General features: G+C 38.8%; 1 protein-coding gene across 1 annotated transcript in view; it reads left to right on the top strand.

Annotated features, from left to right (window-relative positions):
• The window catches only part of evi5l (ecotropic viral integration site 5 like), a 49,039-nt gene that overhangs the window by 10,459 nt on the left and 21,958 nt on the right, over nt 1-16,622 (top strand). The window contains exons 2-13 of the mRNA XM_081362082.1: nt 8,936-9,312; nt 10,939-11,128; nt 11,241-11,465; nt 11,966-12,040; nt 12,141-12,266; nt 13,001-13,144; nt 13,554-13,643; nt 13,723-13,820; nt 13,960-14,020; nt 14,414-14,467; nt 14,948-14,980; nt 15,575-15,715. Coding sequence (XP_081218208.1) covers nt 9,071-9,312; nt 10,939-11,128; nt 11,241-11,465; nt 11,966-12,040; nt 12,141-12,266; nt 13,001-13,144; nt 13,554-13,643; nt 13,723-13,820; nt 13,960-14,020; nt 14,414-14,467; nt 14,948-14,980; nt 15,575-15,715 — 1,479 coding nt within the window. The 5' untranslated portion in view covers nt 8,936-9,070. The remainder of the gene's footprint in view (nt 1-8,935; nt 9,313-10,938; nt 11,129-11,240; nt 11,466-11,965; nt 12,041-12,140; nt 12,267-13,000; nt 13,145-13,553; nt 13,644-13,722; nt 13,821-13,959; nt 14,021-14,413; nt 14,468-14,947; nt 14,981-15,574; nt 15,716-16,622) is intronic.

Below are 16,622 nucleotides of genomic sequence, written 5' to 3' on the forward strand. Positions count from 1 at the left end.
CAGACCTGGTCCGAAACAGCAGACTTGTAGGCTATTAATAGTGGATACATAAAAGCAGATGACAAATACGTTATAACCGTAATTAAAGGTGAACTAAGTAACTTTTTTACCTTAACCGGACAGCTTCGGAGTCATTGGAATAGTTATATGACTTTTTTCGGGTTGAATGGTGGTCGTCGCGCAGCCCCCAAGCGCCTGTGAGCAGAAAAACCACACTTGCAACTTTGGGCCGGCGGGCCGCCTCAGCGTCAGGAAGTATCGCGTGATATCAGGTCTCGCGATGTAACAAATTGCTTTACGGCACTGCACATATACACAATAGGGATAGCTCACAGATGAAGTTATTAGAGGCCAGACAGACTCACAGAGGCGATTGGCATCTCACAACTTCCCCAATCGAACTCGTGTAACTGTCTGTCACCCGTTCTACCGTTCACAGCTTTACTTGATAAACAAAAGTTGGATAAGAACGAGCATCAAACTGAAATAACCCGCATACACGGGGTGTTCGAGGTGCACATACAATACAGACTGCCGACAGTTCAACAGAGCGCGCTCCGCTCTTAAAGGGGCCACACCTTATTTCCACTCATTACAGCTTCCATCCTACTGAACAGGTACCAGTCTAGAGGGCGGAAGGGATCAGGCCGTGAGTGCAGAGACGGCTCTGCGCGAGTGGTATTTACGACAGTAACATTAAATACAAGTACTCCACAGCGACTCTAGGGGTAGCTGTTTGACAAAAACGGAAAGCTGCATAGTGTGCCTTTAAACTAAACTATACCTGTTCCATCTCCATACAGCACTTTGACTCTGTAGGCATTATTGTCCGACTCCGGGTCAAAATGAACACCGTTACTGAGAGTTTCTGATATTATCATCATTCCGTGAGATGATGAAGCTCCGCCCCCTGTGCCGTGCAGCAGCAGCTTATTTGCATTTAAAGGGCACACACTAAAACGGCGCGTTTTTCTGAGCACCAAAAAGTGACAATTTAAACATGCTGTAAAAAATGATCTGTTGGGTATTTTGAGCTAAAACTTCACATACACACTCTGGGGACATCAGAGACTTATTTTACATCTTGTGAAAAGGGGCATAATAGGTCCCCTTTAAAGAGTCTATATGCCGCGATATTTCCATACTTCTCATACTTTTGAAAATCCAGTGTTTATTTGATCCTGATAAGCACTCATTGTCACAGTTGTAAACACAACGGCGTTCTTCTTCTATGAGGGGGTTTGGCGACACTGCATATTTGTGTCCAGGCAGACCATTAAAGAACGTAACACACGTCTCCCGGACATCCTGTAGAGTTCAACCAATCAGATCACTACTTTGAAACTCTCAAAGCGTGTCCAGTTAAGTGTGCCATATGCATCAGACGTTCATCCAGCGGTCCGTGGGCTGAGGCTGAGACTAATCTCTACTTGGCATTAAAGTTCAGCTGCATATGTTTTCTCATTTTGAGAACTGATGAGGCAAGTTATCCCTCATGAGCTTACCTGGTAAGCCATTGTGTTTATGCAGTATCGTCCCTCCTTGGTTGCGTAAACCAGTTGAAAGATTTGTGCAACAAGGGATCATACATGTAATGCAATTCTTCCTCTTATGATTGCAATGATCAAACATTTTATGCCTAGATTAACTGATCATATTGAATATCATATTTATTATACTTGATTGTCCACCCTAAACGACTGTGTCAGCCCTTCAGTCATGTCATGTAGTCTGTGAGTGACTCATTAGATGCCTTTGTGAAGGGCAGTTAATGGTGGAGAGGGTGTGTTCTTGAGCGTCTTTATGAGCTCAGTGATCGTGGAATGTCACACAGGGCAGAGGAGCTCAATGATGAAGCTAAAGCTATTGTGGGATGTTTGAGTCATACAGTCCACCACGCCTATAAGGCATGACACGTTTTGTTCTGCCATGTCTTTCTTTAAAGCTGTGTGTGCGTGCGTGTGCTTGTGTTACTTTTGTGATCCTCTTAACTTCATAAAGATCACAGAATATTTCACTTTATAAAGAGTTTTATACTTTTAGAAATGTAGCACTTTTGACAAGCATGTTTAAAATGCTGTGCACTCACATGTGAGATTACATGGCCTATTATTATTCATGTTGGCTGCCATGTTGAGATGACTTGACGAAATCTGCTCAATTATCTCATTATCAGACATGTTTCAATGGTAAGTTAATAATATATGACAAATCATGTATTTCTGCTTCGGCAATGGTTAAAAAAAAGTTGTCAACACTGACACTGAAATAAATTCTTTCCCTAATATATTTATAGCATTTCCTTTAAGAGCATTAGATATTAAATGTTGTGATTAATGTGAAATATGACAATTTAAAATAAGTGTTTTCTATTTTAAATTATTCTAAAATGTAATTTCTTCTTGTGATGCAAAGCTGAATTTTCAGCATCATTACTCCAGTCTTCAGTGTCACATGATCCTTTAGAAATCATTCTAATATGCTGATTTGGTGCGCAAGAAACATTTATTATTATTGTCAATGTTTAAAACAGGTGTGTGCTGCTTAATATTTTTGTCAAAACTGCAATATATATTTTCAAGATTCTTTGATGAATAGAAATCTTAATATATTCAGCATTTATTTGAAATGTAATTGAAATAGAATCCTTATAGCCACTTTTAATACATTCAATCCAACCTTGCTGATATAAAGTTTTTTTTAAATCCCCAAAATTCTTTGGGGACCGCAAACGGACCACAAACCTTTGAATGGTAGTATATAAAATAATGTAGGCTAAATATGAATTTTTATTTTTTTCAGGACAGCAGCCACTGGAATGGCAAAAATAAGTTTAAGCCACTGTGTCATAGACAGGGTGTCGAATAAAAATGTAGGTGATTGTACCGACAGAGAGATTGAGGTTTGGAGGTTTGGGTTTAATCGTGTGTTTGGGGGGAGGGGTGTGTGTGATTGACACTGTGCTAAGAGCTACAATAACCACACTTACGCTGCTCATCAGGAGAAAACGACAGATGCAGCAAACACACAGTGGTGTTATTGTATTCAGTGACTAAGATACACACAAACACACACACACAGATTTAGTTTTTCTATGCCATTACCAAGGCGACAAGGCCTTTGCATCTCTCTCATTGTTTCCTGTGGCCGTTCTTTTTTTAACTTTCTCAGTGTAAATTTGTATGGTTCAAATACATTTTGAAAGGTCAAAGGCTGAACTGGAGACAATCTAAAATGTTTCAGTGAGAATGAATCAGTCATATTTTAATGCTGTTTTGACAGCTTTCTGTAATATCTGAGAAAGATTGTCGTGGTCATCCTGAAATCTGCTGAGGTCCTCATAGCATTGACTTTGAATATGAAAGATGTTGTTGTGGCTTGCTGTCGATCTGCAATGTGGTTGTGCTAGATGTTGCATCTTTCTCTTTAGGGGCCAGCTGCTGAGATTTAAAGGGGAATGGTACAATTTCAAAAAAGGAAATGCAACAATACACATGTCAACATTTGTTATTTTATCATCCGAAAAATGACACACTTTAGCTTTAAAATGGAATGAGGAGCAGATGCTGAATACAAAAAATCACGGTGATGATGATGGCAATAAACTCTTCTTATCTTGATTTATTTATCTTATTATCTTAATCGTATCTAATTTTCAAATCATATTTTTTGACTGCCTCTGCATTCCTGCTGCCTTACACAGATATTACTGCTAGGTTCAGGACATTGCTGTTGTGTTTGGTTGTGACTGCACTGCGTCGACTGGCCGGAGATGAGTGTGTGTTTTCTTGGTGGGGTGGGGGGGGGGGGATTGGATTCATGCGCTTGTTAATGGTTCTTTTGATTGGGTTGCTCCTCTGATGTGAATACTGCCATTGTCCACAGTGCGTGTGTTTAGTTTGTTTAAAAAGGTTTCATCTTGGATTTTATTTGTAGCTGTGGGTTATCTTTCTGTTTTCTATTTCATTCTTCAGGTTGAATGAGCTGTTTTATGTTTGCCTATGTTAGAAGAAAATGCCTATGGCATGTGCATTTGAGCATTTACATTTTACATTTATGCAACTGCAACTCTATAATGCGAGTAAATCACTCACATATAAGACCAAAATTCCCATTAGGTGACTAAATTCTTTTGGCAGGCACTTTTATCCAAAGTGACTTACAGTGCATTCAAGGCATTTTTTTTTAATCAGGATGTTGGTTTTCTAGGTATCAAACTATTGGAATAGTAATGTCAGCCCACAGACTGCCTTGACAGTCGTTTAACGACTGTCTGATGCGTATTATACTCAAAACGGGAAATTACTTTTTCAGTCTGGCATGCTGATCGGCTTCAAGGACAGGGTGTTTTTTTTCATCCGTCCAGAAACAAAGTTGTGTTTACAAGGTATTGGTTTGATATGGGCACTGTTGAGAATAAAACAATCACTGTATATTCAAATGGTTGGAAGCTTAAAAAGGAGCTCAAAAGGAGCATGTAACACTGTAACAATATACGTATGTAACAATAATGATGCTGAAAATTTAGCTTTGATATCTGAAAACACATTACATTTTCAAATTTATTCAAATAGAAAACACTTGTTTTAAATTGTATTAGCATTTCACAATATTACTGTTTTTTCTGTATTTTTATCAAAGAAATGCAGCCTTGATGAGATTTTCAAAAATATATATTTTTAAGGGGTCATCAGATGCAAAATTCACTTTTATATGGTGTTCCACACACAACCACCATATAATGAAAAAAATCCATCCTCAAAAAGCCTAAACACTCTCAATAATCAAGCCGTTTGGATTTTCTGAGCAATATGATGTTATATTGCTCATGCTCCGCCCACAACCACAGTCAGACTTTCCGGTGTTAGCATATTTCCTTCTCAGCCATTTGTATACTGTCCACCAAGACAGGTTGCCAAGGCAGCACTTTACATGTCTTGTGTCGACACGACACCTCACGGAAGAGAGGGGTGGGGTGAGTAGTTGCTCATTATCATTTAAAGAGACATGCACCGAAACGGGTCGCTGTGAACAGAGCTGTTTTTTAGGAGGCAAAAAGGGTGTTGTTTTACACAACCATTGAGGAATTTTAACCAAATTATGTTACAAACTTTACATGAAGACCCTAAAGAATCATACCAATTTGTGGAAAATGGGCATCCGATGACCCCTTTAAAGGGGTGGTTGATTATGATTTCACTTTTCTAACTTTAGTTAGTGTGTAATGTTGCTGTTTGAGCATAAACAACATCTGCAAAGTTATAATACTCAAAGTTCAAAGCAAAGGAAGATATTTGCTTTTAAAGAAATCGTTTTTTTAAGGACTAGGCTACAACAAACGTCTGGTAGGGACTACATGACATTCCTCCTGGGTTAGTGACATAACTAACCCAAAAATGTACATAAACCCTGCCCCCTGGGAACACGCAGTCCATGTTGAGAAGAGGAAGAGTTGTTGTAGTAAAGCACATTTGTCTGCTCAAGCTGTCGCATTCGTCTTTTCACATTTATTGCAATACAGTACGTAACACAAATGCAATAGCATGTCACTCTGTATGCATCTTACAACAGTTCCCACACAAGCAATTTATAGATTATCATGACAGAATATGCTAATCAATGACTAGAAGATAGTTAACTCCACATCAGCAACATAAATTCATCAACTAACCACTCAGAAACGTCCTGTTGCATTCTACATGTTGTCACTTCTTCTTGAGTCTCTCCATCATTGTCTGACTCCGGTTTGAACATAAAAGGCAGAACAGTTTCTGACATTTTAGTGCTTGTCTAAAACACACACACACACACACACACACACACACACACACAAACACAAGCTCTTGAAGCCCCGCCCTCTGTGCCGGGAGAAGCAGCTCATTCGCATTTAAAGGGACACGCGCTAAATTACGCATTTTTACTGACCCTCAAAAAGGGACAATTTTAACATGCTGTATTTTGAGCTAAAACTTCACATACACACTCTGGGGACAACAGAGACTTATTTTACATATTGTAAAAAGGGGCATTATACAACCCCTTTAAGGCTTGAAGTAGTAGATAATTAATTAGATAATCCACGATAAAGTCCATGTCTATGAAATAATCAGTATTTATACACATTTCTGCTTTTTTTCCTGTGGTTTCTGTATAGCCATTCCATGGAGACTTTCACACTATATTCTGTAGGGATGCACCAATATGAACATTTTGGCCGATACCGATAACCGATAATTCTTTATATTTGAAAACCGATAACTGGTATATTGGCCGATAAATTTAAATCCAAATTTTTATATAATTTTTGAAAGCCTGATTACAAAAACAAAAGTCTCACCATTAAAGCCATGTCCAAATCACACAATTAAAATGATGTTCTCATTATAATTTTATGTAGTCTATATGACAGACTTGTGGTGCACTTAACTATATCCAACCATATTTCTAGCAATTCAAAAACATCATGGAGAACGGTGCACATCTGAAGTGTCTCAGCTGAAGGAATTCATTATATTGACTGTAATATATAGGCCAAATGTTCTTATTTGGCCGATTAAGATAACATTAAAAATTATCATATATCGCCGATACAGATATGGTGGCTGATATATCGTGCATCCCTTATATTCTGGTATGATCTTTTTCAGATAACTCCACCTCTAAACGGCACATACAAACAAAATAAGCTGTCTTCCTGTCTAGTGGGCGGTTCTTGTCCAGAATAAGATGCAGTGTGTAGACCAAACCTGTTTAGTCTGACTACTGTTTAGTCAGATGTCTGACTATGTGAGGCTACAGGAATAGGGCTTGTTTCTGTTCCTAGCCCAAAACAGGCTAACAATGTTCAAAATGTCATTGTTCCCATCCCATGAGAGAACACACTGCATTTATCTGTCTTTGGCAATGTATTTATAATCGCAGGAATGTATTTCATGTCTGTATCATACATCCATTCCTATTTTTTTACAAACCACATACATTCTGTAATGCAACATACTCTCACTCTCTCTCTCTCTCTCTCTCTCTCTCACTCTCTCACTCTCTCACTCTCTCTCTCTCTCTCTCTCTCTCTCTCTCTCTCTCACTCTCTCTCACTCTCTCACTCTCTCACTCTCTCACTCTCTCTCACTCTCTCACTCTCTCACTCTCTCACTCTCTCACTCTCTCTCTCTCTCTCTCTCTCTCTCTCTCTCTCTCTCTCTCTCTCTCTCTCTCTCTTACAAAGTTTTGGCTGTGGCTTAGCTGCTCTGTTTGTGTGTGGTTTGTTATAGGACGCACAGATAGCTTATTGTTGTAATGCTGTACAAAACATTTACACTGTACACATACACTACAGTCTATGTAACATCACAGTATATGATGTTCGTTCAATTCATCAGGAGCACTTTCCATATGAATTTAGCAGTTCACTAAATTAGCAGTTCACATTAGTATTGTGTATTTGTGAGAACCAACGATCTAAAAGGAAAAGCTGCATGTGGTGAAGCTAAAGAGTGAATGAACACCAGTAAACTGAAGCCAGTTCTATAAAACATCCTAAATTAGATTAATCAGATGTCCTGCATACACAAAATAAATGTAACCTTACAACTTGTATCTGCACAAAAATCACGTGCTAGCTAGGGATGCACGATATATCAGCCACCATATCGTTATCAGCCAGATAAGACAATTTGGCGCTTGACGCAGTTATCATTTTTACGTCCTGCGCCACGTTGTTTAAATAGCTAATGCATTTGTGCACCCATGGGCGTGCTGGTCTGAAAACGAGGTGTGTTTAGGCGCATTGTTGACGCATTGCTATTTTGAGGCAACTCAAATAAATTTTCTGCTTGGAAATTCCGCAATATAAATTGCGAATTGGCCATGGCGCAACCGCGACTGGCTTTTAAAGGGAATGGGAGATGAGACTCTGATTGTTTTATTGCACGTTACGCCCAAAACACACCCATTTCTCATTAAGAGAATAGGGACAACCCTTGTAGACCATTTTACCCGACGTTAAACTAGCAAGAGTGGATTCGGACACGGCCTAAGTGCACTTGCGTCGTGCGCTTTAGACCATGCGCTTAGATCGTTAAAATAGGGCTCAAGAATTATCGGTTATCGGTAACGGGCATATTTTCATATCGGTGCATCCATAGTGATAGCCAGAAAGTGTTACTCCCATTGTTGATGTGCTCTTCCCGCTCTTCTATAATAGTGTTCTCATTATAATGTTATTCATATGGCTGATTGGTGCTGCACATCTTGCACTTAACTGTATTTTCATGATCAAAGTGATTCCAGGCATTACTGCACACTTTCAAATCAATAGTTTCACTTTATTTTGCCAATCTGGAAGGCATGCTGTCCTAACAGTAACCAATCAGACCAAAAGGCCACAATAACCAAGCAGAAAGAAAAATAAATATATTTTTGAAACTCACAGTGATAATCATTTTCATGATCGATCATTGCTGTCACTTCAGAGTACTCGAGTACATCCCTAGTTTGTATCAATTTTGTACTAGTTTGTATTTCGAACGCTTCTCAGCAGACGGTCGCATGAACGAGACACTACGATGTCTTTTGGGCCAAGCTGATAAATGGTCTATGTGGTGCGGTTCAAACAAGTAGCACTGTTTGGTTCTACTTTTGTCACGTTTGTCCTTTAATGCTTAATGCTGATGTGCAACAGAAATGGCGGTGCTTATTGGTTGTGGAACCAGTGCGACATCTAACAAAATATAGTCCCACCAACAGGAAAAAAGTTCATAAATGCAAACATTTTAGTCGCAGTCTGCAGCCCTGTAGACAATTCTAGAGAACCTCTCATCATAATCACTGAGTGATTAATTGGTTAATCACAGCAGCCATAATCAAAATCTCAATAATTTTTTCAATTAATTACGCAGCACTACAATATATAATCTTACTTATCTCATTTCCACAGATTATCCCAGGCCTAATACACACGTCTTCAAGGAGGCCTGTCTACGTCCACAGCGCCAATCCTGTAAGACCCCTGCAGCATCCTTCCACGCCCCCACATCACTGCTTATCTTTTCTTGTCCTGGACTCCTCCGTCATGTCTAGCCCTAGCAGCAGTCCAGAGAGAGAGGGAGGGATGACAGGTTCTGTTCAACTGGAGGATCTCAACTCGCCTCCCGGACTGGAAACTGACCCTCGTTTGGTTGGCAGCCCAGTTCTCAGTCCGGACTCCAGTTCCCATGATGCTGCGCTCTCCGCCCCGGCAGCCTCCCCTGCTGACTCAGAGAACCTCAGTCCAGATGAGCTCGAGCTTCTGGCTAAACTGGAGGAACAGAACAGGTAGAACAAGAGCACCATACACGCAAACAGTTTTTAAAGTGACATATCATTATTTACTCACCCTCAAACTTACATGATTTTCTTTCTTTCTTGGAATGCAAAAGCTGATTTTTTAGGTCAATATCCTGGCTGCGCTTTTGAATGAGAACCAGGCTATGTGCCAAAATGACAAAAATGCACCTTAAAAATAGTCCATACGACATGCTAAATTAGTCTCCGGAAGCCATGTGATAGCTTTGAGGAAAAGTCTTATTGACTTTAGTGATGCATCTGTGGTACTTTTTTGTAATTTCTCATTCACTGAATATTTTGCAAGGAGTGTCCAGGATTTTCTTTAAAATCAGATTTTGAGTTTAATGGAAGAAAGAAAGTTTTGTTCCAAACCTGTATAGAAACGACATGAGTCACAGAAGTAATTGCACAGAGCAAGTGTCTGCAATGTCAAGTGAGTCAAACAGCAACACACTATGTGCGTGCGTGTGTACATACTTGAAAGACATCACTCTGAAGATACCAGAGCCTCTAAAAATGGAATGCTGTGCGTGCTTGAGACAGAAAGCTGTGTGTGTGGTTTATCATTTGACCTGCGAGTAGCGTAGTGTGAAACTCGTAGCAGTCTGGCTTCTCTTCCTGTAACAGCTGATATGTAACAACCTTTCGCTATTAATCAGTTCTGGTGGTTGCCTGGCAATGACAATAGCAACAGTTACCTTGCTGAATGTGGAATTTTAATGATCTTTAATGAACTTTTTAGAAGGCAGCAACCGTTGCAGAAATTAGTAGGGACTTTAAAGGGTTTGTTCACCCAAAAATTCTGTCATTAATAATTATCTTTTTGATGAAATCTGAGAGCTTTCTGTCCCTCCATAGACAGCTATGCAACTACCACTTTAACGCTTCAAAAAGTTCATAAAGATATCATAAAACTAATCCATATGAATCATCGGTTTAGTCCAAAATTTTCTAAAGAGGCTCAATCTCTTTATGATGAACAGATTGAATTTAGGCTTTTATTCACATATAAACATTCATCAAGGCAAACATCAGTTATGGTAAACGGAAGCGCAAGCATGTTCACTTGACGTGCGAGAACCAATGAGGTTCATTCTCGTGTTACGCAGCACATTTGAGCTTCAGCAGGAACCAATGAGGTTCATTCTCATGTTGTGCAGCACGTTTAAGCTTCTGCAAGAACCAATGAGGTTCATTCTCATGTTACGCAGCACGTTTGAGCTTCAGCAAGAACCAATGAGGTTCATTCTCGTGTTATGCAGCACGTTTGAGCTTCTGCAAGAACCAATGAGGTTCATTCTCATGTTGTGCAGCACGTTTAAGCTTCTGCAAGAACCAAAGGTTCATTCTCGTGTGTTACGCTGCACGTTTGAGCTTCCACAAGAACCATTGAGGTTTGTTCTCGCACGTCGAGCAGGTTTGATTGAGCTTCTGTTTATGTTTTCTGATCAATGTTTATATGTGAATAAAAGCCTAAATCTGTTCATCATATAAAGCGATCGAGTCTCTTCAGAAAATGTGGACTAGCACATTAGTAGCATCCCAGATCTTTTTAACCCCTTGGCTGCACTACCATTTGTATACCTTCATATCAGTGTATTGTACTGAATTCAGGTTGCTAGAAGCAGATTCCAAATCCATGCGCTCAATGAGTGGATCTCGGAGGAATAGTGGCTCCTCTCTGGTGTCAAGCTCATCTGCGTCCTCTAACCTGTCCCATCTGGAAGAAGACACTTGGATCCTGTGGGGACGCATCGTCAACGAGTGGGATGAGTGGAGACGAAAGAAGGACAAACTTCTGAAGGTGATTGATTGGTCCTTCTTTCATTAAGAATGTGAATGACCCATGAAAAGACTAAATAATCTGAAACTTGTACATTGATCTCTTTTCTGCCTCAACCTCCTTCTCTCTGCAGGAGCTTATAAGGAAAGGCATTCCTCATCATTTCCGAGCAATCGTTTGGCAGTTGTTATGTAATGCCACTGACATGCCAGTGAAGAATCAGTACTCTGAACTCCTGAAGATGTCCTCGCCCTGTGAAAAACTCATACGCAGAGATATTGCCCGCACATATCCCGAACACGACTTCTTCAAAGGCCAGGACAGCTTGGGACAGGAAGTTCTGTTTAATGTTATGAAGGTGAGAAAGACGGAAAGGGTGATGAAAGAAGGAGAGAGCAGATCAGATGGAAGTGGAGACGTTGTAGAGCAATGAAAAAGAGCAAGAGGTGGTTTATTAAACAAATTTTAAAATGAACAAAAAGTGATTTTCACACTAATTACAACAACAACAAAAAAGAAAATTAAAGGGATAGTTCACCCAAAAATTAAGTGTCATAATTTACTGTCATTCCAAACCTGCACGACTTTCTTCTGTAGATGAAAAAATAAGAAATTTAGCAGAATGTTGACGCTGTTCTATTCAGTATAAATCCGTGGTGACCAGGGAATGTTAAGCTTCAAAAATTACAGAGCGCCACAAACAGATTTTGTATGGCTTCACATTCACTTTTGTTAAGATACGATTTTCAGGAAGATTTTGAGATAAATGGAATAAAGAAAATCATAAGGGTTTTTCATAGTTTTTTCTTTTTCTTTTTTAAACTATCGCTTTACCTTTGGTGTGTTTCTTTCTCACAGGCATATTCTCTGGTGGATCGTGAGGTTGGTTATTGTCAAGGCAGTGCCTTCATCGTAGGATTGCTTCTTATGCAGGTTTGCTTTTGTGTTTTGCTTACAATAATGAAGTAAAATAATGTAAAGAAATGTCTGTGATCCAAACTTTGCATGAATCAAATTCATTGTGTGTTTGTAGATGCCGGAGGAGGAGGCTTTCTGTGTGTTTGTCAGACTAATGCAGGAGTACAGGCTTAGAGAGTTGTTTAAACCCAGCATGGCTGAGCTGGGTCTGTGCATCTACCAGTTTGAACACTTGCTACAGGTAAGGAAGAATACTTTCCAGATTTCAGGCTAATATATACATATAATATTGTGGGAGCATTATAGGAAAAAGACGTATCAGACAAAAATGAACCGTTGTATTAGAGGGGTCACAGGACACTGTACACTACAGTTCAAAAGTTTGGGGTCAAAAATGGTTTTCAAAGTCACTTATGCTCACCTGAGCTGCATTTATTTGATTACAAATACAGCAAAAACAGTAATATTGTGAAATATTATTGGAATTTGAAATAAGTGTTTTATATTTGAATATATTTTAAAATGTAATTTATTCATGTGATGAGAAATCAGAATTTTCAGTTGCTCCAGTCTTCAGTGTGATACGATATGATATATTCTAATATGCTGATGCAACCCATCAATGTTTAAAAGAGTTCATTAATGTTTTTGTGGAAAATGTGATATATTTTTTCAGCTTTACTTAAATGTCTGAATGTCTTGATTGTGACCAATATATGGGCCAATATATGATTGGCTTAAAAGGGGAACGTGGTTTAAATCTTATTTATAGTTAACATTTTTCCAATGAGGTGATTTCAAATCTCTCTTATTATATAGCATACTGCATGCCAAGATGTCTGTAGTAATGCCATGTTTGTCCACAAGGAGGCAACAGATTTATAGTACATGAACAGTGTCAGAAGTACATTTATCTAATATCATTCACCAGACTTTTTTCTTGTATCTCTTCCATGTTTTCATCTCTGTGATCAGGAGCAGTTGCCAGAGCTGAACGTTCATTTCCGTTCTCAGAGTTTCCATACATCTATGTACGCCTCGTCTTGGTTCCTCACTCTCTTCCTCACCTTCCTGCCCCTGCCAATAGCTACACGTATCTTTGACATCTTTATGTATGAGGTATGGACACAAGACACTTTGTGTGTGTCCATGCATGTTACTGACTTGGCTGTGTGCTTTATGAACACAGTGTTCCTGGAAGTTAGCAAAATCTGAAAAACGTACTTCTAGGGACCTTCTTAAAAGGAAAAATGATTGTTGTAGGATTGCATTGTGTCCTAATCACACTAAATGTGCAAAGAAAATGCTTTAGTATACTATCTAAAATGCAAAGTTTTGTACGAGTGTCAATTAAAAGGCCAGCAAAATCATGTGCATGATATGTTTGCATGTTTTCAGGCTTTTTAAAGGATTGGATGCATCTATGGGGTTGTAAAAAACCTATTAGAGACATGAAAATATCAGAATGTGGATATTTGTTATTTAGTCTTTGATTGTATGAATACTGTGGGATGTTGTTTTTTTTCAGGGTTTGGAGATCATATTCCGAGTTGGAATAGCGATATTGCAGTACAACCAGACAGACCTCATACAGCTAGACATGGAAGGAATGTCACAGGTTAGGAGGAAATCATCTCTGTTATGTAAATCAATATGTTATACGTGGACAATACTTAAGTTTAATATTCTCACCACAGCACTTTCAGAAGGTGATTCCACATCAGTTTGATAGCTGCCCGGATAAACTTGTACTACGAGCCTATCAGGTCAAATACAATCCCAAAAGAATGAAAAAGTGAGTGATTTGAGAGTAAAAAGTAAATTGAGCTTCCACATTAAATATGATTATAGTACATGATATTGAAATATTATTATGATGATAAAAACAAAGATTTGGTTCTTCTCTAGATTCAATTGTTGATTTTCATTCACAGATTAGAAAAAGAATACACCACCATTAAGAACAAAGAGATGGAGGAACAGATTGAAATTAAGGTTTGTAAACCTGAATTTGGTGCAACTTTTTGAATAACGTGTAGATTGCATTTGTATGCGCATGTTTTACGCAATGATATTTTACTAACCTAACTTTATTGTACAATGAATGTATGACTTTACTTTTGTTTAATTCCCCATCTGGGTTTGAATTATAAATAAAATATCCATAAAGAGTTCTCCATTATTTACTCATACATTAGTGCTCCACTGGGAGCTTTGAATCTGAACATGAATGCTTGCTCCTAGTGAACATGATGAAACAAACGTCAAACTGAATAAATGTGATAATGCTGTTACACATGTTTAATTAATAGCATGTGTTAACTACAGTGCTTTATTTTATGTTTAATCATTTGCTTTTTGAATAAAATCCATCTTTCATTTTAACAGAGACTACGTACAGAGAATAGACTACTGAAGCAGAGAATAGAGACACTGGAGAAAGTGAGATGGTTTCCATCTTCTATCTGATATGCATGTACCTAAAATAGCCCTGATTAGCGTGTGTTTGAGTAAACAGTGTAGATATCTTTATTATGTGAATCATGTAAACTTTTAGAGCATGTCTTTACAGAGGCTCAGCTGTATTGTCTCTGGTACATTTTTAAAGTCGTATCTCTCTTATTTTTTCTCTGCTTTCCTCTGTTGAAATTTCTTCCCCACAATTTTCACCACAAACAAACTCATTTCGTTTTACTCACTTGTATACTTTTACAAACTTTCTCTACTTGTTTTTTCCTACGTAACTTTTTTAAATGTTCCCTTTTCTTATCTTCATGTGTGTCTGTCTATGTCTAACGTCTTTTTTCTTATCCTCTGTTTCCTTCCTTTTTCCTGTTCTTTCTCTCCCTATTTCCAACCTTTTCTTTCCTCCCTCTGTGCCCTTTCTTTCTTTTTTCTTCCTCATCTCTTGTGGTGTTGTAGGAGAGTGCTGCATTAGCAGACAGGTTGATTCAGGTACAGTACTGTCAAGCCAGCTGCACACTAATCGCTCCTTCCTTTTCTCCTCCCATTGCTCAATCACATGCTTCTTCTCTTCAACCTTCCACAGTTCCCTACTATAATGCACTCTTTTTCCTGCCTCTGCACTGCCACATCCACACTATTCTGAGAATGGGCCTGTTGCATGAAAAATGGTTATTTGTTTTTCTGTGTTTCCCATCACTGCCTTGACAGCACATTTGTCTGTATGACTGGAATAATGTCCCAGAGGTGCTCCAAGTGAAGGTTAACCCTGACACACTATATCGACAGTGTAGCCTTGCATGTGGGATGTGGAAGCATAGGTGTGCATCAGGGCTCCGTATTAGGTCTGGTGGCATTTTTCATATTTTATCATGTAATTCAGTACATTTCAAAATTCAGTGGGATTCTTTTGATTCTTGAATTGATCAGATTTCTTCTTTGGTTTTATGACACAGAGAGGTATCATTGCATGTAGCCCCTCTCATTACTGTACCTTGACTGGAATGCCATACTTATCTCCCCTTAACCCTTAAGTAAAGAGACACATCTCCCAAGAAGAGACTTACTCCATTTCTCTTCTCTCAGGGTCAGGTGACACGAGCCCAGGAGGCAGAGGAGAACTACGTTATTAAGCGTGAACTTGCTGTAGTTCGGCAGCAGTGTTACACAGCCAGTGAGAGTCTGGAAAAAGCTCAGGACACCATACGCGAACTTCAGCAACACAAGGTAACAGCAGATGCCTAGCTACAAGTTCAGTTACAGTTCTGAGCCTGTTTTTGCTGCACTCAGCTGACCTCAGCAAGAACTATAGATAAAATGCTACAAAAACCTTTTCATTGATAGTCTTTTTTAAAAATAGGCTTTTTGAAGAGTGAACTGCTCTCCCATCATTTAAAAAAAGATGAGGAACTTGCACAAAACATACAGTAATAGACACACCAAGAGCACTTTCTATTCAGCCGTTCTAACTGAATATACATGATTTAGGCCGTTTACATAAGTTTACATTAACCATTTTAGAATTTACGTCCATTAATTGATTTAGAAAAAATCAATGGAGTTACCCACTGTATAGCAACACAGCTCTGAAATGCTGTCTGTGCGAAAGCACTGCAGGCTTGTCAATCCAGTTATTCTTTCTCACTGCTTACACGTGCAGTGTGAAACAGACTTAACAATCACATCCATTGCCCGAAAACAACAAAAAGGTTTATTACTAAGTTTAGCTTCAGCCTTTTGAAGGTACCTACTATTTAATTAGAAAGATTCTCTCTTTTATACAGTGGCAGTGTGAGATCATGCTGTTTACCGGAAATCTGAACAAAGTCACATGCCATATGAACAGGCTTTTAATATTTTGAAACCATCATCATGTTCGCTGTACACATGGCTGCAGGCTATTCTTAGTCAAAAGATCTACTTTCGCACAGCAGAATTACCCTGAACTGGGTCACTGATAGTTCAGAGATTATATCCTGGTAAGATTTATGAAAATGACTTCTTATTACTAAGTTGACTGTTTGAACCCATGATTACATTTTAAAAACTGTCGTCATCCTCACAAATTAGAAGAATGGATGCTAACGCATCGCTATCTAACGGGGGGTTTCGGAATCTTTGTTTTTTTCACTTA

The sequence above is a fragment of the Scardinius erythrophthalmus genome, assembly GCF_964197995.2.
Source record: "Scardinius erythrophthalmus genome assembly, chromosome: 3".
NCBI classification, from domain to species: domain Eukaryota; kingdom Metazoa; phylum Chordata; class Actinopteri; order Cypriniformes; family Leuciscidae; genus Scardinius; species Scardinius erythrophthalmus.